This window comes from Trachurus trachurus, assembly GCF_905171665.1.
Source record: "Trachurus trachurus genome assembly, chromosome: 22".
In the NCBI taxonomy this organism is placed as follows: domain Eukaryota; kingdom Metazoa; phylum Chordata; class Actinopteri; order Carangiformes; family Carangidae; genus Trachurus; species Trachurus trachurus.
The window spans coordinates 16,151,964-16,178,499 of NC_139907.1; the positions used below are offsets into that span (position 1 = coordinate 16,151,964).

Here is a 26,536-nt window from a genome sequence, read left to right on the forward strand (position 1 = left end):
TATCAATGACATGTTCTGACTCTCTAAGTCATGGTCACAAAGGACAAACTCTACACAGTATCACAAAGTGCAAAATCACCTGACTGACAGCTTTTTGCTACTCTAGATGTGACATCTGACTCTTGCTAATATACTTTATGTAATTTCTCCACACAGGCACACACAATGCATCATCTCTTTCTCCATTTATCACACATTTATCTTTTGAATATTCTGAAGTCCATTAATGTATATGGCTCATTAAGGTCAATTCCAGCATGGAGAAAGGCCAGCAGTTGCACAGAGTTGGCATTGTATTTGTTGACAACCCAGTCGGTGCAGATGTTAAAAAGTTCCAGGCACAAAGTAAACTCTGCCGCAGCAGGTGCAGTACTGAGTGTTTTATTCTTCTTCTTTTTTTGCTGACATACTCTAGCTGTAGTTTCTTCAAGTGTGACTTTGGTGCAAAATTGTGGCAGAAAAAAAGCTTAATCTTTTATGGTCTTTCTGAAAATGCTGGGCTGAACAAGTCATGCTTTGATTTGACCTTTTTGCTGGAAAAACACTCATGCTTTGACCTCATCTGTGACAGACACTTGAACAATCGTAGCAGCAACAGAAGACAAACATGCTGTCACATGTTACACTTGCAGTTAGCTTATATTTCCTTTGAGAATTATAGAAAAGTAACAGTGTATGTTTGTTTTTGTAATTTATATTTGCTTTTGAATTCCTTTTTTATAATATAAATTCTGAGCATTTAATGCACAGTGTTTGCAAAGATTCCTCCAGCTTTCCTCAACACGTATCCTCCCGTTGTCCGTCTCTCTTTATCCAAACATCTGGTAAGTCTGGCTTGCTGTTGGGTAAAATAACGACTTCCTCGCTCTGACTGGTGCGGCCCTTATTACAAGTCTCATAAACAGTATCTTTCAGTGAGAGACGAAGTGTGTCTCTTTTCCCGTTAAGATATCCTGGTTGCAACTGAGCCTCTCCTTCCTCTTCATGTTGCTGCAGGTTTGAAGGCCCAGGTTCGATGTCGCTGAGGCATGTTTCACAGGTATCCTCCAGACCTTCACAGGAGCTGTGGGACAAGGAGGGATGCTCTTTGTGCGAGTGGTGATGGAGATGTTCCTGTGTGGTCTGTTCCTCTGTACAGAGAGACGGCTGATCAATGGTCTCCAGCGTGTGGCTGATTATAGTTTCCTGGATGCTGGAAGATGAAGAGAAAGATGTATTGGCCCAATGCGTCACCCCACCAGGCTGACCTCTGCAGGTCTTACACAGCAGCTTATCCTTGGCATGGTCCTCTTGTGCCAGCCCCACAGGCCGCAGGGTGTTTTCTTTGTAAGGTGATGAAGTCTGGAGGGCTGCAGGCGGTTGGTAAATCTTATGTGAACGACTGCACGTCTCCTCACTCTCCTCATTCATGCTATTTCTCCCGCAGTATTCGATCTCATCAGAGAGCACTGAGGGCCGGTTTGACAGTTTACTTGTGCAGGTGCTGTTCTCGAAGCTGTCGCTCAGTCGATAAGCCAGTGGCTGCAGCTCATACTGCTCCGGCCCTCGGCCCCCGCCACCTCCCCCTCCTCCCCCTGCCCCTGTCTGTTTCTGCCTGTGTTGACGCTGGTGGTTGGGGTAGAGGAAGCCCCCTGTCTCTTTGTCGTAACTCCTCCTCACTCTAGATCTACCAAAGTCGCCGTTAGCGGCCGAGGAGGAACCAGGTTCTGTTGCCGAGCAAGAGGACAGCGCGCCGTCTGTCTGGTCCGAGAAACACGGCAGCGTGATCTTTCCACAGTTTTTCTGTGGTCCAAAAAAGCAGCACAGGGACTGGAAAAAGAAGGTGGCAAATCCGCATGCTACACATTTCACCAAAAACAGAAAAATTCCCAGTTTTCTGAACAGTAGAGCTGTGGCAGGCAGCATGATGATTCCCATGGAGAAAAATGCACCAGAAACTATTGCTACAGGACATCCCATCCTTTTAGTGGAGTGTGCTACTCTCCCAATTTTGTCTGAATGAGGAGCCAGGCTGTAGGATATGCAGAAGTTGGCTACAAAGTCAACAGACAGGCCTGCTGCTGATGATATTAATAGAGCCTCAATGCCACTAAGCTGCCACTCGAGAAGGACCAGGAGGCCGATGGTGACAAACACGCTGCCTCCAACAGCTATGGTGCCATAGATGCTCAGCGGAATATTCCAGGTGGTGAGAAGAAGCAGAACAAATGTGATAGCTACCGAGAAGCCAGCTACCACCAGAGTCTCTGAGCTTAAGGACTGTTGTAGATCAAAAAGAGACAGCTGACTGATGAACCAGCCGTTCTCTAGTCCTCGTGGAGCCCCCGAGATTTCTCCGTTAAACCACGTCCGGATTTCTCTATAAAAAACACTGGTTGAGCTGAAGTTGAAGCTGTAGAGGTATGTGGTTTTGAATGCCAACACAAGGGCAGCGACCCTTCCATCTGGCTGGAAGTACAGGCCTCCGCTGTGGGCCAGATGGCCTTCAGCGTACCTCTCTGCCAGCATCATGCTGAGGCAGTTCTCAAAAACGCTGGGAGGGTAGGGGAAAGGGATGTCATTACAGCAGAAGTGAAGGGCGTCATCACTCTCTGAGCACCGCCTGACAGATACCCAGTGTATTAGCTGCTCCACAAGACAGATATTTTCTGTCATAACATCTCTATCCTCAAGTGATGGAGGGGAATAAAAGCTTTGATTCTGGACCCGTCCACACAGGTCCCTTAGCCAGACCTGAGCGTCTGGTTGGCTCATGTTGAATTCTGGATCGAGAACCAAAGAGCCATTGCTTTTAGGGTTAAAGTGATCCCCATTATCTGTTGGCTTGACGCCCCAAACAAGCTTTAATGTGACAGGTTTATCTTCTCCATTTCTCTGTCTCTCAAACATAAACATGTGGCGATACTCTGCGTCGTACCTCTCAAATGGATGACTGGAACGGAAAAGCTGGCTGACCTTGCTTTCTAAGGTGGGTAGCTTCATGCCTGGGTCAATGCAGGACATGTAAGTGCCCCCAGCAGCGAGCACTGCAAACCAGCACACCCAGATGTACCTGAACTTTACCACTCCACAGGGCAAGATTTTCAGAAAAAATAAATTTGAAGTGTCGGTGAGCCCTCGTTTTAATTCTCTCAGCTTCTGGCCGAGAGTGAAGAGGCATTTCTTGCGTGAGCTCGTGTCCCAGAAGCCGCCGGTGTTTTTCGAGCAGCACGGTTTCCATCCCTGCACTGCCAGCGATGCAGTGGACGCCTCGGTGTGGCGCTCCCGCAGAACGAAAGAGCACGGCAGCCACACTAACGCCAGGAGCGAGCTGATGAAAGAGGCAGTTCCGAGGTAAACGGAGAAACATCTAATTGCTGTGATGCTGCTGAGATAACCGGAGAAAAATGCTGCACTAGAGGTCAACCCGGACGCAAGAATCAAATAGCCGACTTCCTGCAAAGCCCTGTGAACTCTCTTCTCCAGGGAGGCTGAGGGGTTCTGGGATAGCTGCAGGTTCCAGAAATCAGCGAAGATGAAGACCTGATTGGAGCAGCTTCCCAAGAGAATAAGGCCTGCAGAGAGGTTGACCAGGGGGAAGAAAGTCAGACGAAATGCTACTTTGTAGAAGAAATAAGAGGTCAGGAGGGCGCCTGTGATTGCTATTACAGATAACGCTACTATGAAGAGAGAGTGGAGATAGAGAGCCATAGTGAAAAGAAGACAAACAACAGCTAGGACAGGATATACTGAATCTCTTGCAAGGTAGTGCTTGAACAGTGTCTGCTTGATGCCAAAGTCCATGCCGGTAATAGTGGTGTTATTGTAGGTCAGATCCCTGCCTTCAAGACTGCTCATGTATATCTCCATCATGTGCTCCCCTTTGTCGACGGGTAGGAACAGAAGGCTGTACTTCAGCGTCGGGATTTGGTATTCAACCGTCTGCGGGCCAAGAAAATCTTTATCGACAAGGAAGTGCAGGATCTGGAACACCACACGAGATTGTTTGCAGCGGGACGGGACAGAGGAGCAGCTGCCGTATTTGGGTCTGTCCACACAGGCCTCCACCAGATGTCCCTCATGATAGTACAGAGCGCACTTCCGCAGAAGGTTCAGAGACTCAGAAACCTGGTGAGAGGGGAGAGAAAATAATGTTAAAATTACTCAGATTCCTTTGACGAAAGAGACTGACATCATTGTATAGTCCTCATATTGCCAGCAATTCTCATTCTCAAAAGTGAAAAACCAACAACATTGTACTTTCCTAAAACTGCAGGGCACTGTAGTTTTTAGCAAATGTCAAACAGTAAAAGAAGTGAATCACATTTGTATGTCATGTAAGGAATCTGTTTTACCAGTTTATTGGAGACTGGGACAGATTAAAACCAATTTAATACATTTGTTTTTCTTTCCGCAGTTGGGTGTTTTTTTATGGGATGAATTAATACAAACTAGAATGTGCATGCTAATTTTGATGAAGACACACATCACCCAGTGCAACAGTGTGCCTCAATTATGTAGTTATGCTTGTTTTTTATTTGAGGGCTGTGCACAGAGGAAGCAGATTGAATTCTTAAACCTACAACTGGTCAATGGCCTCTCAAAGTCACCAGAAATAAGATAGAAATTGCCTCCACGTCTGAAATTAAACATTAAGGTATGTAGATTATACGCTGAAAACATTAGCGCTTTGTCATAAAATGCACAGATGGTCTGCCCCACTGCATTTTATAGCTATTTACATAATCTTAATGTAAATCAAGGTTTACTTGACACCCCCACCACCCACCCACCCTCCAGTGTACCTGGTGCACTTAATGAGAACAAACCTAGAAACTGGATTTGGATTTAAGATGAACTGGTCAGGAATAACCTTTCTCAATGAGAAGTACTGTAATGTACTATTTAGTAAAATCTCATGTTAATCATTATTATATTTGTGGTTATTTGTTTTTATTTTGTTTTTTCCATGTTAAAAATGAAGAGAAGGCTGCAGTACTTGGTGTGAGGTAAGACTAAGGCAGCAGGAGGCATTGCTGAGTACAGCCAAGTAATTCCCCAGAGACCAGCTCGGACAGCAGCCGCTCCTGGACAGTCCCTCGGCCTCCGCCCTCACATGCTGCTGACACAGGTCCTGGAACTGAGCCTGGGAGCGAATCTGAATCAGGGAAGATAGAGAGAGATTTTTTATTTTTTGAACACATGCCCATTTCTGAAATAAAAAGAGAATTAATTTCAGATGAGGTAATGTACACAAAGAGGAGGGTTTTTTTTAATTATTATTATTCCTCCAAAGCATTAAAACATGACATGGTCAGCGCAGAGAGGACAGTAAAGAGTGACAGAGGGTGATGACTAAAGGCAGAGGACTATGGGTGAGACAAAGGGCTGAGTAGACAGTAGCGAACCCTGGATTGCTCCATCTCACACATGGCGTGGATGGCCTTCAGGCTCCAGAGACTGGCTGAGTTTTCTGATCGAAACACCAGCTGGGCCAAGCGCTCGCCTGCGTGGACACAGACAGATGGATTGAGTGATGACCAGCAGTGACTCATCAGCTCATGGTTAGAAATGCATACATTGGTTATACTTTGCAAGGTATGAATTCATTCAAAGGTAAAAAAAAAAAAAAAAAAAACAGCCTAACCTCCAATTTCTTGTGCATTAAACCCTGCTGCTTTTGTTGAATAACATGTAGACATCATATAGTGAAAATCCTAAGGCATTGAGGTGCTAATGAATTCATTCAGGGGGCTTTCTGTGTTTTTTATGGGGCAAACAGCAGTATTTGATCTACCAGCACACTATTTCAAAGTGGGGTTGAGAGCAGAAAATCTGGGATAACCTGCCCAAGGAAAAGCACTCAGCAAACTCTTCTCTTTGAAGCCTCACTAAAAGCTATTATTCGCATCTTCTTACTATCTTACATTTTTGTTCTAGCTATGCTTTTAACTAGCACGTTGTTACTGTTGTTTATTATGTTGTATTGTTTTTATTAGCTGGCTGGGGGGCTGCTGATTACTCCCGAAGAAGCTGGAGGATTTTGAATTCAACTCACGCTACTCATTTATACGGAAGTTAGTTGCTCATTTGCAGGGTTGGCACCCATCGTGTTTACATTGTTTAATTAATATTTCTATTTCATTTACTTTATCCCTGATTGTACTGGAGCCAACTGTGTTACATAAGATGCTTATTTAGCAACAAATATATAATCAAGATTGTGATTGTCTCTTTGATGTGGTGGTTATATGGTTTTCATTGTTTCTGCTCTCAGTTTTATTCATCATCAGTGAATTAAGTTGATTGAAAGGTGTGACCCCATCAGGACTGACCCACCTGGAGTATCACACAGGAAGGTGTTTGGAGACGAGTCTCGTGCCAACATCCTCTTGATGCGAAGCCTGGAGGCGTCTTGGCTGCCACTACTGTCTTTGACTTTGACAGGAACTCCGAAGCTACAGCACAGGGAATACACACACACACATACATACACACTTTAAACCACCAGTTCTTTCTCTCTTTTTTTGACCACTTGTGGGTGATGGTAAAACACAACACATATGATATATACATATTTTTTGCACAAAAATATTTTTAAATTTTATTTATTTTTATTTTTATTTTATCGCTACTTTTTACTATTTTTGTACTTTTTGTAACTGCACCTGACACCATGTCAAATTCCTTGAGCTGTGACCTTTACTGCTCTTGGCAATGAAAAAAATTCTGATTTCTGTCAGATCATTATCTTTTCAGTTCATATAGGCACAAACAAGTTAGCAAACAGAGATGGGCAAAAGTGTACTAAAACAGTAGAAACGGTAGAGTTCCCATCTGTGAGACCAGCTTTAAAAAGCAAACTGCAGAGTCATGTGATCCACTAATCCATTAGTAATATAGAAATTTAGTTAGAGCAGCTTTGATAAATTATTCATTTATAATATTGATTACCTATTTTTAATTATACATTCTTCTACCAATATTTTCATATCCATTGTGCTACTGTCATATATCAATTATTGGTATTAGCTATAGGAGCAGTTCTGTCAGATTTCAAACCCTGACTTTCAGCCACATATATACCCCCGTACACACACCACAACATGACCATAACTGCTCTATATCTCTATGTGTGCAGCTCATATCCATTTGGAAACCGTGTGTGACGTGTGCAGAAACCCAGCACTCTACTGAAACTCTCTGCCGACCTTTTACTGAGCTGCTGAGGTAAAGGAGACAGAGTTTTCCCCGGGCCGGTGTTCTCCTGCAGCTCGGACAAGCTGGACTGGCGAACTCCGATGTACGTTCCCCGTGGCTCAAAACCCTGTAGAAAGGACACACGCACGCACAGACACACGCACACATACAGACATCAAAGCTGAAGACAGTGTAAATGCTGGTGCCCATCAGTCCGCTGCAACAGCTCACTGAATTAATCATCACCACAAGCACCCTCAAAAGAAAGAGCGCTACGCTTACTACCAAAACAGAGTCCTTGTATAACCCAATGTTCAATTCATATGTAAATCTTTTTAGATAACTCATTAACAGCTCATTGTTGTGAATCCCATGTTGCATTTTCAGATCATCCTTTGTCCTGTACGCCTACATCTCATAGGTGAGAAGATGCATTTAATTAAGATGACAGCGAGTGTGATCTAATTCATTGGATCTGACATGAGACTGACGTAAATGGAGACCGTGAGTCATTAGGGAAACAGTAATTTAACACTCAGCCTAAGGTGGTGGTGGTGGGGTTGTATTGTAGATCTGACAGAAGCGTGACATCGCAGATACATCTGCTGCAGCAAGGGAGACTTTAGGACTACATTTTATTGACTGAATGCTTTTATATGCGTTATTTGTGTGTGTGTGTGACTCACCAGCAGTGGGTCAGAGAAGTCCGGCAGTGGACCGATGAAGAGTCCGGCCAATGAGCATCCCAGCAGCAGCACAGCACAACCCACCAACACTGCTAAGGGATAGTCCACTACCAGCTGGGAATAACTGCCAAATAGATAACCACAGAAGAAGAAGCAGTCGGAGGTATTGAGTAAAGATTAATTATTATGATCAGTGGGAATGTGACATGCAATACCTTTGGGCTTTGAAAGTGAATAGCTTTCAGTACTTACTTTCTGAGGATGCAGTAAAGTCCTCCATCCCTGTTAATGGTTGGAGAGTTTATTATAATGAGTCCACAGAAATGTGAAAACAATGCCACATAAAGAGCCCTTTAATGGGTCTTTAAACACACCTTACTGTCACCACATGTCGCTGTGTTGGTTTCTGTGTCCTGCTCTCATTAGACCCGTGCAGCCAGTGGCACCTCACCGCACCATGACGTGACGTCTGATGAGCAGAGCCACAGCTATGTCCCACTTTCACCACGACACCTCCTTCAGCATGACGGCCAGTTGTGTTTGACTTGCAGTCGTGGCAGGTGTTTGGTTTGATTGGACCATGATGGCTACAGTGGGGGCATTTTGGGGGTTGTGCTAAGTCGTAAGCCCCCACTCGAGGACCGTGGGGGACCTAAAGGAGAAAAGACAATAGTATATACATGAATTGTACACATTTCAAATTGTGGATCTATTTATAACCTCTATATTTTTTTGGGACTTTCTGGGTCCTTTTCATTGGGTGCCCATATATCTGTCCTAGTGTACAGTGAGTTTTCAGGCATACTTGGTGATACAGCTGGCAGGAGGAAGAGGGTCTAGCGAGGCTGCTGCAGCTGTCACACAGCTCCCCCTCAGACTGGAGGACTGTCAACGGGGCCTCGGCAGAACATTTACTTTCAGGAGGACACAGGGAAACTGCTGGGATCTCACTGAGGAGGAGAAAGGAGGAGAGGAGAGTGACAGATAAGTACAAAGAGGGAAAAAGCAGCAAAGTTATTTGAAAGTGCCGTAGTTCAAAGTGCCGTAGTTCAACCTGTTTATAAATGTAGCCATAACCATGTGTCTCTCCTGCTTCACACTGATTGACACCTCAGCTTCCTGACTGCGGTATATTCGTGTTTCGGCTTCTACTCATATCCCATGGAGCATTGAGCATGCCAGCACAATTAATGAGGTAAGGAATGGATTTCTAACCCACTCTGCAACTGGAAGCAACAAAGCCCAATTATAACAGAAGTAGGTGTCTGTCCAGTATAGATATCATGAGACTGAGTGATGACTCATGGGTAATGGCAGCAGTCAGGACAACACTGCAGTTACCTGTTTAATGATTCGCTTCTCCTGTCTGATGCTGCGATATATTCATTTCTTATACAGATATTGTTGCAAACAGATTTTATAAAACTTGGTTTAATAAGAAATGTTTGCATACACATGCGTACATAGACATGACATTTTGTTCAGACACTCGTGGTGCCGCTGTTAGCATAGCTGTGGAATCTCAATCACTTGTATTAAAGTCCTCTAAATTGCACCAGTGTATTAAAAACCACACAGGGCTGTCAGTGGGTGAGTTGGTCCCTAAAGGAACTTGAGTAGTGCATCTAAACATTGTTCAAACCCACAGACCTTTATTTAAAATTCATGAGATTTAAACATTCCCAAGACACCAAACATGTCAGGTTGCATTTGAGGGGATATGCAGCCTATAATAGTGGAGCAAATGGCATTGCTGTCATAAAAAACTGTCTTATGTTTGGATGTTTTATACAATGTAGCCTACATATAATATACATATAGAAAGAGATGGCACAAGATAATAGTGAATATACTGTACACTGTATGTCACTTTAATGGGAGAAACTACTGTATGTACTAGGAGATCAAACCGATTGATTGACAAATGCATTTCACTGCGTTCCACCCAATTCCACAATTTTGACTTTAAAGGGATAGTTCAACATTTTGGCAAACTGGCCCATTGCCATAATCCCTATAGCCTACTCATAGCAGTAGGTTCGTTACCTTTAATTGAGGCGCATGACGTCTGTCCAACTACCTATTTCTCCGACTTCCCATTTCTCCGACCATTCTTTTTTTTTTGCGTCCATTAGTCCGACCTCCCATTTCTCCGACTAACCCTAAACCTAACAGTAACACTGTAAAATAACTCGGGTTAATGGGTAGTCGGAGAAATGAGCGGTCGGACTTTTGGGCGGTCGGACTGACATATGCTCCCCCTTTAATTGTCGGTACGTGCTATTTTTAGAATGGCCGAGCCATGAGCTGCTCAGGGCTACGCTACGGAGGTAATGGGATTTCTTGGTTTTCCTCATCAAACTCATCAAATACACAATCCAACAACTCCAAAACGCTGTCGTGGACAAGTTATGACCTGCACATCCACCACGCTATGAGATGATAACGGAGCGTTACCAGACAGAGTTGTTTTAGAGTTGTTGGATTGTGTATTTGATGAATTTGATGAGGGAAACCAAGAAATACCATTAGCCTCCATAGCGTAGCTCTGAGCAGCTCGCGGCTCGGCTACGCAGTTCTAAAAATAGCTTGCACCGACAATTAAAGGTAACGAACCTACTGCTATGACAATAGGGATTATGGCAATGGGCCAATTGTCCAAAATGTTGAACTATCCCTTTAAAAAGAAAAACCCTCCTATCTGGTCTCATGATTTCAGTGCTCGAGTAAATAAATAAACTACCGCCCTGGCTCTGTCTCAGTAACGGGGCCATGAGGTCTGTGTAGTCTACCACATGCTTGTTTTTCCACAGTAGACTGGATGCAACCGCACTTCCTGCCTTGTCACCATGGCGACGGAGTAAGTCAACAGAGTCTAAATGACCTCACATGGTTTTATTTGCATCCCATAATAAGGCGCACAGATGATGAGTGGTCTGCTGAATTAGTGGTATACTGTAGCAGAGGGATTGTGGTGCTGATTAATGATGGAGCTCAGTGAGGAACTGAACCACAGTATTTTTGTCTTCGTATCACAATAAAACTGTAACATGATCTAAATAATAAATAGCTCACAGTGTACTCAGCAGCTCCCAGTCACATCGCAAATGTTTGTCATTTGGTTTAGCCTATTTAGAAGCTGGAGTGAGTGAGTAAATGCCCTAATAAAAACTATTTAGAAACAAACACTGTCAACTAATTGAGCACGATGTCTGTAGCTGAAGCATAGTGAACTCCATCCACTCAGGTTAGAACACACACACTGAATTATTAGGCAAGGCAAGGCAATTTTATTTGTTTAGCCCATTTTTACAAACAGTTGTCTCAAAGGGCTTTACATAGCATCATAACAACATCCTCTGCCCTGAGACCCTCACATCGACTGAGGAAAAACTCCCAAGAAAACCTTTTTAACAGGGAAACATTTGGATACGGTGTAACCTGTGCCTGACAGCCTCCTCACCACAGGGCTCGGGATGTGAGTGTTTAAGCCTATTACTCCTCCATGATGCATTTTGGCAGGATTGGCCAAGGTGTGCACACACACATATGTGAGGGCAGCAATTGGTGGAGCTCATCAATATTTCAGTGGATGAATACAAAAATCAGCTGAAATCCCTCTGCTATTACCTCATACACTGGTTTACAAAGGCCCAGCAATGGCAACGATGTGAGTTAAATATTAGAAACAAATCTCAGTTCTACAATTCAACAAAACCACAAACTACAACTTCCAAAATCGCCACAAATTTGCACAAACACTGACAACAAGTTCATCAAAAAGTGACAATTATAACCTTTGGAAAGGCAGCATCTATTACAGGAGGTAAAGGAATATAAAAAATACAGCGTCACAAGATTCTCTGTTGCAAGAAAATGTTTTTTCTTGAAAATATTACTTCAGTTAAAATACAACGTATAGTTAGCTAGTATATTAGCTAAATGTCCTTGCTGTAACGTTATTGTGCTCAGAGCTGAATTTGACTAGTTGCTGTAAAGTGCATGGGTTGCGTATTTGGAGCCAAACTAAGCTTTAAGGTATTTAAAAGACTCCATCAAGGAGACTCACAAAGTCTCTGTGAGGCCACAGCGGTGTCAGCGCTCCCTGCTCTCCCCTCTGTCTGCCTCCAGGCCTCTGTCTTTCACCCTCGCTACAGCACATGTCTCTTTCATCAACTCTCTGGACGCCAGTCAGCGTCAGTGTCCGCACACATCTCCCAAACTGCCAATCATGCATGCACATTGCACACACACACACACGCCAAAAACAAGACCAAAGCTCAGTTTGTATGCAGGAGGCAAACTGTTAACCTTCTTAAAAAGCCAGAGCTGCTCCTGTGAGGGGGGGTTATTAGAGGAAAAATGCTTGAGGATCTGCAGAGAGGATATGTCTTGGAGGGGCACAAATGTGGCCTGTTGCTGAGCTAAAGAGTGGCAGGCCTCAGCTGCTGCCAGCTCCACTTTCATGTTTGAAGCCTCTTGGCCATTTGATTTTCCCTTTTTTATACATGTACACTCACAGGGCTGCTGCATGGAGTGAGTGACAGGGTGACAGCACTGACCCAGAGAGGAAGCTGATGACACAGAGCAGAGCTCGCAGTCCCTGAGTCAACCACAGTGAGTGTGAAACAGAGATGATGTATTACTGTATATCTGTATCCTGTATATCTTTAAAACCCCATTTAGGATGATGAAATTCAAGAGGAAAATATATAAAAATGAAAATCTTGTAATTACCAAACATCAATTCTGAAAAGTAAGTTGACAACTGCACATGTGCACCTTTTGGTTTCACCAGCAGCAACAAACACAGCAACACGATCCGGATCCACTGATTCTGAGAAAACAATTGAAATAGGTCTAATGGAAAAATAATAAGATCAGAAGTCATATCCTGCACAAAATCCTATTGTCCATATAGCTGGATTGAGTGTCATTGAACGATACTCACAGCGGCCACAGGAGGGTAAGAACAACATCCACGTCCACTCACTGTAAATCTCTTTTATTCATATTTTATCTTTTTACTCCTCTAATCAAGTTACCTAGTAAGCTACAGAAAAAATCCTCAGACAAAAAGAAAGCATAACCCACCTTTGGCAAGCCTCCTGAATATCCCTTTCATCTGTAGGAGAATCATCCATCACTATCGCATCCGTGCTTTCTCCTATTATCGAGCGAGCATCCATGTCCCTCCTGATTCGCCTTTGAAAAACCAAAACTAAAATTCAAAACAGGCAATAATGCATTTGCTGTTATTTTGACCTGGGTTAACCCAAACAGTACCCTCCATCTGCCCAGACTGGGTCCACGAGGATCGGAGGCACAGGCTTGTTTCTGAGGCTGCTACTACACAGCAGCACCGGGGCTGCTTGGGTTAATCTGCCCCGAGCTGCGCTCTGATTGGCGGAGCCGCGGTGATGCTGAGGACGCTGCCTGGTCGCTGTCCAACCGGCCGCGGTGCTGGAGCTCCAAGTGACGGATAGTGGGCATCAGTGCGTGATCCACTGGCTCGGACTGGAGCTACAGCAACTGTTTAATGTCCGATAGCAAGGTGAGCAGGCTGTGACGCTGTGGTCAATTAGACAATAATTTAACGGGGACCTCCAGCAGCTGATCACAGGGCGGTGAATATTGTAAATTGGCTAAATATCACCCGGATATGTGACAACTGATGAGGGGAATTCAGGTAAAACCAACCACCCCCAATTTATTTATTTTTATTAATATTTACACCAATCACTAAAGTAGCTCAGACAATCAGAACTAGATCCTTTCATTCAAGAGCAAATGTTTATGAATGCACAAATGGGACTCAAAAAAGCTTAATAGTCAGCTTGCCTCATTTTTCTGTTTCATTCCAATAACAAAATGTCATTTTAAAGTTTATTTACTCCCATATAAAAAACGTAATCCGTTATAACCATTTGCAAAAAGATCCTGATCCTGGTAAAACTGTTTTGATATGTTATAATAGATCATATGAACCATTTGCTGTTGCAAATAGGCTGTTTTGGCCTATATTGACATGTCATATGTGCAGACATAGACTAGCTACCATAAATGAACATTATCTTACCCAACATAAAGGTTAACCCCAAACTGGGATTTTTCAACCCAAACTTTTCTCTAATCAGTACCTCATAATTGATCAATATGAGTTGTTAACCATGACATCATCAACATCACAGAGGGTAATGATACAATCATACTCATGCCATTTATTAACAGCAATAACTTAAAACTTATTCTGTGTATCTTTAAAAACAAAATAAATTGGAATCAACATCACTTGGACTGGCTACACTGTTTTGCTAATGAATGAAATCTGCTGTAATTTATGCAGTTTATGAAGATAACATCAGGGTAAACTAAGCTTAAGTAGGTTTAGAAATTGCTCTAGATTTGAGATAATGAGGCAAGAAATTCAGAATAGAAGAAAACAGACAAAGGAAAAAAGGGAGAATGTAACTTTGGGCAACTTATTAATAAGAGACGTGAGGGAGGAAGCCAAGGCCAAGCGGCTCTAAAGAAAGGAGAAACCAGCACAGCAGACCAGTGTGACTCGCTGCTAATGAGGCGGCTGCTGGTCTGGCTCTGGTTATAAATATGAATCATGGCACTGGGCCCTTGTCTCTGAGGGCCACACTGGAAAAATAAGGAAGTGATTTATTGGAGGAAAGGCAGAGATCAGGAAGAGGAGGGTGTGAGAAAGTTTTGGAGGAGAAATGAAAGTCTGATTTCATGGTTTCAAATAAGAAGCAGAGACAGTAGAAGTATCTTTAATTTTGTCTCACTAATATAGCCCCATTCAGTGCTTCAGAGAGTTGTTATGTTTTAAAAACCAATTCATCCTCCTAAATTAGGTGGAGTAAACATATGCTGACAGATCCAAAGCCGCAGATGAGTGAGACATGGAAAACTAGAGGTGATCTGATTTGTTAAGAACTTTGTTTTCTACTTATCTTCCAGCTCAAGTCTTCCTGTGAATGATCACGCTCATATTAAACCAAAGCCTGCTGTGCTGGTGGCTGCCACTTAGTTTTCTGAGCAGCCTGTGTTGCAGCTGACGTGGCTAATGTCTTCTTGACTTCAGACACTGATTAACTTACACTGTTTAGCTGTCCAGCCTGGCACACACACACACACACACACACACACACATAGAAAGAGAGAGAAGAAGAAAAACATGCAGGCACTGCAAACACGTACGCAAATACAGGATACCACACACACACACACACACACACACACACACACATACACATATAATGAGAGGTTGGAGAGAGTGAGGTTTGGCTTCTGGCTGGTGCTGAGGTGACAGCCATGGTAATTTCCTGTGGCACATTTCTGGGAAATGCTTCATTACAGTGTCAACGTTGCCTCCAGATCTGTGAGACCAATACAGCCAAGTATAAGTGAAACAAGAACCCTACACCATGAGACACTGTGTGGAAATAAAGAAAAAATATTGTGAACTTGTACAGATCTGATGTGTTATTTTGATTATCTGATGAGGAATCTGGTTATTAAGAAATCAATCTCACAACAGGCATTGGGCCAAACTGGAGAAAAAGGTGTTTTGCTGCCACCTGTTGGACACTTGGAGGAGGTGACAGAAATCTTTCCTTCTTCTCCCTCATATTGTAGCTAAATACCCCACATCTGTATATATAGGCTAGTCAGCATGAAAACACTTTCTATAACCTGATAATAATTGTCTCTCTTTTACATGAAATTGATCAGCATACTAATAAAAGTATTTTACATTTACATTTTTAATCATAATTTATATACAAATTTAATTTAATCTTGATTAGTTTTTTCTTTCTTCTTTTTTCTTTTTACCTGATGACCTGTGATGATTAAAACTTGTAGTTTCTGGTCACGCAGTAACGTTTCTTCATATTCAGCTGTTTCAGTGTCTGATTGTTGTTGCCAGATCAGCTGCGGGAGACGCTTCCACGCGCGGACTCCCCCTGACTCCCTGACTGACTGACAACATGAGGTCGAGCTCTCCTGCAAAGTTGTTCAGCGGGTGTAAAGTTACGAGCGCACAGGACACACCTCTAGAGGGAGTTCCCGGGGAGGTGGAAACAAGGAGCTGATCACTTCTCCTGCAGAAAAGCCAGGAGGAGTCCTTTCACTCGGAGCGAGCGGTCGTCGGAGCCCGCGGCTGTGCGCCCCTTCCCCGCAGCAGTAGCCGTGCACCGAGAGGAGAAATGCCCGAGATGGGCAACTCTTTACGCGCGGCTGCCCTCCTGGCTTTCGTGGTTCTCTCCATTCTGGTGTCACTCTTAATTAGCAGCGTGCAGCAGTTTGGAGCCAGAGTCTCGCACTTTTCTAACGCAACTCTTGCTGCTGATGAGCAGGAGTTTGAGTCGCTCCGCGGGGCGTTGATTTACCAACTTAACGAGAGGCGCAAAGAAATCATTCCGCTGCTTTTGCCCGGTGATGGTGATGATGATGCGAACGGACAATCCGAGGGAATTACTCGACTTTCTCCCCAACCGGACTCAAACTTGGATTATAATCTGTGGAATGAGATCACGCACGGCTCCGTGAAAGCGCATATGGATGAAATGGGTTGTGATTCTCTGGTGGACATGCAAGCGATGGAGGTCCTTGGGTCTGGATACACCAAACTGGTTGTCAAAGTGAACCTGGCTGGAGGTCAGCCCGTGGCTTTAAAACTGGTCAATGAGCAGGGGATAGATATGGGGAAGTGTTTGGAGGATTTTAAAGACCCACAAGGCTGCCGCGAGCTCGTTTCCTACAAGCTGAAGAAAGAAATAGTCCTGTTGCAGAGGCTGCAGCATCCAAATGTCATAAAGGTGAAGTATCTGCACCTCCATCCATTTGAAACCTTTTATCCATAGAGAGTAAAGTCAGTGCTCTATACTAACCCAGTATTTAAGAAAATGTATATTTTTAAGTTAAAGAAGGTTTGTGACATCAGAAGCTACTGCCCACTCGTAAACACTGGAAATACTGAAGGAAGATTATTAAGATTTTCCATAATCCATGCACCACTGCTCACATTTTCCTTTGTCTGGCACACAGTGAGCCGAAAGAAAGGCCTCATTGGCTCTGCAGGACCTTCCCATGTAATTAAATTAAATTCACTGACCCTTTGCTGACCTTTGGGTCCAGTTTGGCAAGAACTGACAATGTGCCTCTGTCCTCTCTGCTATCCCTGGTTGCATCTGAAACCCCCCAGCGCTTATTCACTCAAACCATTACAGCCCAATTTAGAACTAGTTGAAACTAAACAGATGGGTTTGTTTCTCACATCCAGCAGTCGTGTGACAGCGGTGTGTCCGAGAGCTCGGCCCGGCTCAGAAAATGTACAGAGCGCATTCCCCTGTAGGCTATAATGTGATTTTATTGTCACAAGTCTGAGCTGCGGGGAGTCAGGCTGGCAGAACATCATGTCCTCTCAATTTGGCCCCACACTCAGGACTTTTGGACACTTAAGCCAGTTGTTTTATTTAATATCTGTAGAGTTAAAATGCTTCTTTTTTTTTTAAAGGGTAGAAAAAACAGCAGGTTAATGATCTCTTTTACTTTAATCACACTTGCTCTAACCAGACTTCTTCTACACTCCACAGCTCAAAGGTCATTGTGCAGGGGATGCAAGCGGCCACGGAGGAAAAGGAGGGAGAGGAAGAGTCACAGTCATTCTGGAGCAGGGGAGTCCTCTCCAGATGATCCAGCTGCTCCAGAGCCCCTGGGAGGACAGATTCAGGGTAAGCTCATTAGCTCCTGTTTTTTAGCTCTGGCTCTTATCACCACACCACCACACTCTCTCACATCCTGCTGCGCATAATACATGCGCAGGGCCTCGGTGTAAGATAGATGAAGGCTGAAAGATGAGGGAAGGTAGACATTTGAAACTTCTGGAGGTCTGACATTTGTCCCTCAGTGTATTTGATCAGGCCGTGGTTGAAATGGAGATGGGCTCTGGAGTTAATCCACTGGAGGCTAGGAATGTCATCTCCTCACACACACATGCACACACAGCTTCAGCTCAACCCCCATCACAGGTATGCTCACAGTGGGAGTCAACAGAGGCTGAATCCAAGCGTGTGTGTGTGTGTGCATATAAGTGTTTGAAAGGGAGAAAGAGTGAGCGGAAGAGCAAAAATGAAAATGTTAAGAGTGTGCATGTTTTATATTTGGATTGGCAAAAGTAGCATCACCGTCTGGAAGTATCATCTCAACTATGGGCCTAATTTTGCTACATCACTCAGACAGCCGTTCATAATACCCCCACTCCCCAAGCTGCTCGGCCCCTTTCAGCTACGTTGCATCTGCGCAGACTACAGTAATCCAGGGGTGTTTGGTTTCACCCAGCCCTGTTTTTACAGTGCTTCGATCCCACCAAGTGACGTCCAAGAGACTCGCATTACCTAACACTGCAGCTATGTTTGCAGTGTGACAGAATCATTTCACGCTCTGTCAGTGCGTGGCTAATGCCTTTATTTTGCCTTTAGTGGCCTACTTATTTTCTCTTTCTGTTTTTATTATAGAATTTAAAGAGTCCTATAAAACCAGTTTCAGGAAATGGTTTGCAAATGTGGTCGGTGAAATGTCTTAAAAGTAAATAACACAGTGTTTCTTGCAAGACTGAAAGTTTATATTTTACCATTTTTAGCTATAACATGAAACTTAATTACATTGTCTAGGATGTCACCTTCAGTTTTTAGCTTGAGTACCAGGAAATGTTTTGGTTCGTCTATAGAAACATTTTTATTTGAAAAAAAACTGGAAGAGGCTGAACTAACCAGGAAAACCAAATCCAACTTTGGAGCTACAATTAGGATTGGAACTAACTATTATTTTGTGTTTATGATCCATTGTTTTGTTTTTTTAAATAGTCAAATTGACATAAAATAAATCTGACACAATTTTGATAATGCAATATTCACTTTTTCACTTTCTCAGCAAAATAACTTTTTTTTTTTAAATTCTGGATTTCAGACTTTTTTACTTAAATTTGCCGGTTTTCATTGTTTTCCATGTTTGCAAATGGAATTTTGGGGCTTTGGGCTGGTCAGACAAAATGATTAAATATATTATGGTGATAGGTGTATTTATTTACTTTATTAATTAATACATTTATTTAATGATTTAATGATTTTATATAATTCATAAAATATTTGAAAACAATGTAGAATGTGCAAAAAGTTTAACATTTCAGTGTCATTTGACTAGCATCACAAGAATAAAAAATATTGAAATGAAATCACGGAAAACATCATAACCAATTAATTGCTTATCTGAATTGTTGCGGATGCATTTTCTGTTGGCTGATTTATTGTTTCAAATGTCAAATGAGTTACAAGGAAGTTCTGTGAACTTAAACAAACTGTTATCAATCCGGCTGATCAGGTTTTGGTATGTCTGCTCCTCATCCCAGGTTTGTCTGGACCTCGTCAGGCTCCTGCACTTCCTCTCCCAGTCTCCTCTGGGCTCCGTAGCTCTGTTGGACTTCCAGCCCCGGCAGTTTGTCACCGTGTCTGGTGAACTGAAGCTCACAGACCTGGACGACGCCAGCGCCAAGGAGACCCGCTGTCAGAGCGACGCAGACTGCACGTTACAGTTTCCACACAGAAATTTCACTCTGCCCTGCTCGACACGTGGTGTGTGCGAAGGCTTGAATGAGAAGATGAACATTTACAATGCCTATAGGTAAGAAACATGATAGTTTTACTGCGTGATAGATGTGTGTGATGGATGGATGGAGCAGCAGCTGCATGAGTGATTACTTAAATATAGGTTCAGCTGACATCTAAAATGTCGATAGTAAAGAAATACAGCTTAAAATATGTGGCTTGATGGAAGATGTGATAAATATTAGTAGTGCCAGTGGGAGAAGAAAGGTGCATTTCCCTTTTTTAAAAGCCCTCAGATTTTGACAGCTTTATGAACTGTTTGTTTTAACACCAATGTGAGACAAGTCATGTTCTGTGAGAACTATGTGATGGGGCTTGTCTGTCTTTCTGTCTGTCTGAATGAGTTGTCTCTGCTTGGCCCCAGGTATTTTTTCACCTACCTGCTGCCTCACCAAGCCCCGCCCGGCCTCACACACCTGGTAGACCACATCATGAACTCCACAGGTGAGGACAGGAGACATCTTGACGTGACAGGACACTAAACTATGGAAGATCAGAAAGCAAATCATTCCATTATTGGAGTCGTGTAATGACATGTCTTACTTTAAGTGCTTCTTTTAATGAGCTCAACAAAATGCTTCACGACATGTAACACAGGAGTGAATACAAGCTCTGTTGAGATCACACAGCTAGGATTAGAGAGACGAGCAGAGCTGGGGGGAAAACACAAATCTTCTATATTGGTTGATTTTACGCCCTTAGTCAGTTAGATCTTTTACCAGACTAAATGCATTGTGTGTGTCCAGGGGAGCTGAAAGCTGACATCAATCAGACGTTGGAGGCCTTTGAACACATCCTCCTCCTCTACAAGTCTGGCCTGCACCTGGACAACCTGCCTCCATCAATAATCAGAGGTAAGAAGGCTGGAGACTGGAATGAAGGCTGCTTTTTTTCATGAAGTACAATGGGCCCTCATGTCGACCTTTTTCTTGGAGGGGAATGCTTGGCCCCTTTTGATTCACTTCTTTGAGAAAACTGAAACAGCCAACCTCCACCTTCATTTTGTATCTTTAAAAACTGAAGGAGGGTTGTTTCTCCCATTCGTAGTGTTTTGACAGGTTTATTAGGCAGCTGGAATGATCGGACAAGACCAACAAAGTGGGATTAATCCTGCATGTCTCTGGCCCAGAAAGCACAGTTGGCGTTCATTTAACAAAACAGTGCTGGGATAACATGGAGTTTTTCTTCACATAATAAATGTTTTATTTGGGGTTTTTGCTATGTAAGGATAGTTATGAAGAAAATGTTTTATCCAGCTTTGAAATCCCTTAATTAAAAACACTATTTAAGTTAATCCTCCCAGAATGATGAAATAAAGTCATTTCTGCAAACTTTCCACAACATTTGTGTATACTTAAAGTATAAGCACCAAAAGTCCTTCACTTTTCTTCTCTCCAACTCGCCTCCACTAACTCCACTGCAGCCCCCTAACCCCTCCCGCCGTTCCTCCCAGCTCTATGAAATATTAATAACAGAATGACTGGCCTGCGTTCCTGTGGTGAGATTTTTCCGTCCCCCAGATGCTGGACTGTTTATATAGCAGCGCTTTGTGAATTTAATCACTGATTCAGGGTAAAGAGGCCTGGGCGCTGAGGCTGACACCGGGAGGGAATGTTTTAGCTTAACAAGGAGGTGCCATGAGCCAGCCCTGCTGCTGCTGCTGCTGGGGCTGCTGCTGCTGAGTGTGTGTGTGATAAGACCTAAAGAAAATGTGTGTTTATACTTTCACCATTTAGTGGATTTCATTAAAAAGGGTGGGCTACTTTTTTTGGTCAAGTACAAACCAGGTCACATTTCAGTTTTCTTAAGCTTTGTTTAATTAAACCTAGTTTAGCTTCATTTAGTTTAGCGTAGTCAGATTAGTAAAATAGGCTACACATTTACTTTTTTGATAGTTGAACATGGGGAAACGTCTATCTTGGCTCTGTCCAGGACATAAATTTTAGCAAAGTCACCAGTTCTACGCTTCAAATTTTACACGAATTGAACAAACAAGCTGCATCACGTTAATTCATGAGGTGGAATTTGTTATTTTTAGATGGCCAGAAGAGTTGTAACCCTGTTTCAAGTCTTCTTGCTAAGCTAACATTTTTAGTTTAGCTTGATTTAACCTCATATCATTTTATCTTATTCACATTCTTGCCAAGAGTTGGATAAGATAACAGCTCTCATAAAGAGTCTGGTAAATATACCGCTAAAATTAGCAAATGGTCAACAAAATTCATCTCATTATAGATTAAATTGCTCCAGACCAAGAAATGAAACCTATAAAACCTGTTTTTACACTTCAGATTTTGTTCATGTCAGACAAACCAGATATGATATGTTCATTAGTGAGGCTTTGTGCAGAGCCAGGCTAGCCGTTTACCCGTGTCTGCAGTCTTTGTGTTTAGCTAAGCTAGCCAGGTGGTTATTGTAATTGGTGGTAATTGTAGCCATATATTTATCAGATAGCTATTAGTGTGGTTTAATCTTCTCATCTAACTCAAAGCAGAAAGGAGCAAAAGGAGCATATTTCCCCAAATGTGAAACTATTGAGGATTAAACAACCAGAAGAGTGGGGGGAAAAAAATCTAAAGATCCTGCAATTGTATATTAAAAAACACATGGGCTCATTAACATGTCTCCTCTCAGAAGAGGGAAAAAAAAAAATCAGAATCGCAGCCAAGGACACAAACATAGAGCGGGATAAAAGAGGCCAAATGGCAACAGAGCTCAAAGAGGAATAACATGAGCGTGCTTGTGTGTAGATAGAAAAAAAAAAAAGTTGCTGATCACATCCCAAGTCTTAATTTGAAATTGCTGACAGATGGAGATTCATTGGTAATGTGGATGTAACTTTTCCACAGCTGAGATCATTTGTGATTTGGTGAAGGAAGCCAAAACCTGGTAAAGATAGTTTCTTAAAACAGCTGGTTCTGCAGATATAAATTTAGTTGGTGTGATAAAAAGCAAGGAATGAAATGTATTAGAGCCCTGAGCACAGTAATAAATATGAATATGTCTATTAACATGAAAGCAAGGCTGTTTCCTGCTGTTCAGCTTGAACACAGAGCTTATATTCATATGTCTCCGTGTCCTCAACATTTGAGGCCTGCCACCCTTTAGCTCCCCGGCAGGCCTCTTTTTTTTCTCCCTCGAGAAGGATCCTCTAAATACTCCCTCTCCTTGTCCCCTCTTCTCAGACCCAGAGGGCAGATCCTTGTGTCTTTTTCCCTGTAACAATACCTCTACACACACACCAGCTCCTGCTATTTAAGAAGGTTAACAGTTTGTAACATTGTGCCTCCTCCGCACGGACGCACAGACTAGGTTTTTGTCCAATTCTGGTGTGTGTGTGTGTGTGTGTGTGTGTGTGTGTGTGTGTGTGTGTGCGCGCGTGAGAGAGAGTGTGATTGCAGGCATGTGTGTGTGCATGCTTCTTTCTGCTCCTGCTAATGTGTAGCAGATGATTTAAGGCCAGGTCCACAAGAAGTCTGACTGAAAGAATTATGATGATGAATGTAACACAAATGTTGAGCAGGAAGAAGGTGAAGCAATTTTTTTCTCTCAGTGCAGAGCAGCAGTTTGTTGGAGAAAGGCTCACAACTGGTGTCAGATGCAGAATCTTTTGTTCTGCTTTACAGACCCTAAGCCTAACCAGAATAGAAGTTCATGGTTCTGGATTATTTACAAAGAAATAGTTTGTTATTGCTGAAACAATTAGAGGACTCGTAGAGTGGCGGCGACTATTTTTATATTTTGGCTTTTTTTCAAACGGTGTCAAAGCTTGGCTGTGAGGATTTGCTGCTTCTCTTTGGCTCACGTTAAAGTAAAACTGGCAACAAAGCGAACTTATCCAAACCTTGTATGGTCATCATGTAGCCTATTTCGTGGTACCTTGTATCATGTACTTGCGTAAGATATTAGAAAACGCATTTTGTCACAACCCCAAACATAACAAGACTGTTTCCTGTGATTTATCATCCTAGTGGTGTAACTTTTTACTCTTAAGTGTGTCAATCATATTAATCCATCTGAGCCAGTAGAAGCTCTGTAGTTGCATGACAAATATCTTACAGTAAGTGTGTTTTCTTTGTTGTTTTTCTTCATGTTCATATCTGTATTCTCTTTATGCTGCCTGGGGATCATTAAACTTTCATCCTATCCTCAGGGAGCACTTCAAAATCTTTCACTGGCCTCATGTACTGAAGTGGCGTCTTCTTCTCTTGTGGTTAGATTACACGGTGATGCGAGGTATGGGGACCTCTGGGAATGTGGAGTACCGCTGCTGGCCGTCATACAGCCAGCAGGGCTGCGTGCTGTCTGTCCACAGCGCCAGAGAGGCTGCGTACATCTGCAGCTCCCACTCTCAGTGCAACAGCTTCACTCTGACCGGACAGAAGACATGGACAGGTTGGTAACGCTACAGATTAACACCTTTCTTTCTTCTGATCTGTCTGTTGTTATCTCTCATCAACAGGCTAGGCATTTTAAATCATGTTTGCATTACGACTGAGACTGGGTGCTGCTGGGTAAACATACTGAGCCTGGCCATTACTTCTTTAATCTTTTGCTGAAGCTTTTAAATGTTGAAATGTACACAGATATTAAGGACATCAAGCCAGAACATGTGTTAAACATGACTCTTTTTCACTCTTCCTCGCTTGTTTTTCCCTCTCTTTGCAGGTCGCCTCCTGGCCTCTTTCAGGAGCAGCTTCAGCCATCTGGTGCCTGATGGGACATCAGAGGTGTATGTGAAGAAAACCAAAGCTCCTGAGACGTCTACAGTGTGACGCGAGGAACAAACACAGCAGTCCTGTTTATATCGAGTTGGAGTTACCGTGGAGTGGGATGAGAGATGACGCACAGACGGAGATGTGAAGCAAAGCAAAACGTTGCGCTTAAGATCAGAAACTGAGTCCTCCTTGTGAACATGTTGAACGCAGCTCAGCTCTGTGGGTTCACAGGAGGAGCGCAGAGGCTGAGGAGGAGGCGTTTGAAGTGAGGCAAGTGAATGTGATGTATTTATAGGGCTTCTGCTCAGTGACTGTTTGATCTGCCTGCCAGCTCACTGCCTCTGCCAACTACTATTTAAAGGGATTTCCCTTCAGGTACAATTAAGGAGGGAGAGCCTTGTGCCCTTGACATGTTTTTTTCTACCTTGTCTTTATTTGCCATGTGTGTGTGTTGGCTTTCGTTGTGAGGCCGGGTCCCCATTGCTGGATTTTTAAGCCAAAGAGGTAATGAGAACAGCCACTGCAGCTCAGCGTTTGAAGCCCGGGGACGAGAAAAGAAAACAAGCTCTTATAGAAATACACTTTGATGTTAATGCGCTGAGGTTGCGGCTGTTTTTTCACGGTTCCCTGGCTTAGCTGCGCTGTGGTATGAGATGGCAACAACCATGTAAGCATTTACACATCAACAATGAGCAAAGATGATTAAAACCATTCCAGAGCAGTCTGTTTTTACACACTTTTGTAAACGTAGTTTATCCTTCTTACTTCCTAAATATTTATATGATCAAATGAAATGTAATTGCTCTTACATGATTGTGCATTATAGCTTACGTGCACCTTGTGGGTGAAACTTTTTATTTTCAATGAAAAATTATTCACTTCAGTGTTTTTTTTATACTTCACTAATTGTTACTGTACAGTTTTACAATTTGTAATTATATAAATGTATTGTTTCTACTTTTTTGCTGGTGTAGTCATTTGCACTTTTATTTAACTTTAACTATATGTGTTTATTTCTCATTAGCACGCTTCGGTGTGTCTGTGTTTGCGAGTGTGTGTGGGCGTCAATGGGGGAGGTGAAACTTGCATGTGTATACTGACCTGGTTTTGTGCGTGTTTAAGTCCTTTATCTGATCGCGTGCCCCCACATCTACAATCTGTGGCCCATCTGAATGGGTGAGACTGCAAACCGACAGAGCTCCGCAGAGTTTGCACAATACATGAGGAATGCATTCAAATGCCTTGTCATGCTGGGCTCATTATTAGCCTTAATTAATACATGTAAATTGGCTTACTTACCAGGCCTTTCTCATGTTGAGGGAGGCGGTGATACTGTAAGACAAAGACAGTCAGCAGGACAATCAGAGCTGAATCTGCTGTTTGCACACGAATGGACCTGCCATCTGTGCCTGCCAGGAGGAACCTGGTGAGGTTCAGATAATGGCAGGACTGCAGGGTGGCAAACTGGAGGATTTGTAAGGTCAGGACTTGCAGCATCAGGATTCATCTGCCTCAGAGTTTCCGACAGGAGAGAAAGAGCAGAGCAAATACCTGTGATGCACTGATACTAGCCAGAGGTCTCTGTAACATATCAACCCCCACTCCCCACATATTTCTCGTTGCATTTACATAGAGGGAAAAAAATCAGAAAGTTTAATCTTGATGCCCAATTTTGTTTAACAAATATCGTACAACATTTAAATTCTCAATTATTGTCATTACGTAACATCAATTGATGTTGAAATTATCGGACATCTGGCTTGAGAAATGCAACGAAACAAAAAATCAGACCAGATACGACAAATTCCAGATAGTTTTGTGATTCCTTTACCATTCAGCCATACCACTACCACAGACTTGAAAGGACATGTCCTGTCTACAAATTACACTTTTATGGCTGAGACACCGGGGAGGCCTCAGGATCCTCTTTGCCTCATGTTGGCCCCTTTTTGTCTGGACAAAGCTGGCTGATTAGAGTCTGATTATGGAGATAAGGAGTCTGAGTCAGATTAGATAAGACCAAACCAACTCACTGGACCAACACAGCAGGACGGAGTAGAAGGACTGGTTGCATGGTTGGGAAAATAATCCCCCCACATGAGTGTGTGTTTTATCTGTGCTATGGTAAATAGGCCCTAGACTTATATCATGAGTCAAAGAGCTGCTGGAGGCCACAAGACTGTGAGCCAAAAAGCAAAGAAGTAAGCCTAGTGTGAGGAATGTATTGACTTTCTACCAAGAAGACTGAAATCATGAGGCTACTATGAAGAGCCGT

The 26,536-nt window shown here is 43.0% G+C and overlaps 2 protein-coding genes across 2 annotated transcripts; one reads left to right on the forward strand and one right to left on the reverse strand.

The window, feature by feature from the left end:
* Positions 1–777: 777 nt before the first annotated feature.
* On the reverse strand, positions 778–13,054 carry disp2 (dispatched RND transporter family member 2; the record flags this gene model as incomplete). Its single annotated transcript, XM_083998254.1, has 10 exons — positions 778–4,107; positions 4,979–5,137; positions 5,388–5,485; positions 6,319–6,437; positions 7,191–7,306; positions 7,866–7,989; positions 8,118–8,147; positions 8,240–8,517; positions 8,671–8,815; positions 12,960–13,054. The coding sequence occupies 10 exons, from the start codon at positions 13,052–13,054 to the stop codon at positions 778–780; spliced, it is 4,494 nt and encodes a 1,497-aa protein (XP_083854380.1).
* Positions 13,055–16,027: 2,973 nt separating this feature from the next.
* On the forward strand, positions 16,028–25,158 carry pkdccb (protein kinase domain containing, cytoplasmic b). The gene is made up of 7 exons (XM_083997735.1): positions 16,028–16,699; positions 17,477–17,614; positions 19,288–19,559; positions 19,908–19,987; positions 20,290–20,397; positions 23,762–23,938; positions 24,212–25,158. Exons 1-7 carry the CDS (start codon positions 16,088–16,090, stop codon positions 24,316–24,318), a joined length of 1,494 nt encoding a protein of 497 aa, XP_083853861.1. The 5' UTR covers positions 16,028–16,087; the 3' UTR covers positions 24,319–25,158.
* Positions 25,159–26,536: the final 1,378 nt, after the last annotated feature.

Bases quoted from the DNA above. Each gene is read 5' to 3' on its own strand.
- pkdccb (XM_083997735.1), top strand. From the start codon at position 16,088: ATGCCCGAGATGGGCAACTCTTTACGCGCGGCTGCCCTCCTGGCTTTC. The intron at 20,398-23,761 runs GTAAGAAGGCTG...TCTTGTGGTTAG, and splicing joins GCCTCCATCAATAATCAGAG to ATTACACGGTGATGCGAGGT. The intron at 23,939-24,211 runs GTTGGTAACGCT...CTCTCTTTGCAG, and splicing joins CGGACAGAAGACATGGACAG to GTCGCCTCCTGGCCTCTTTC.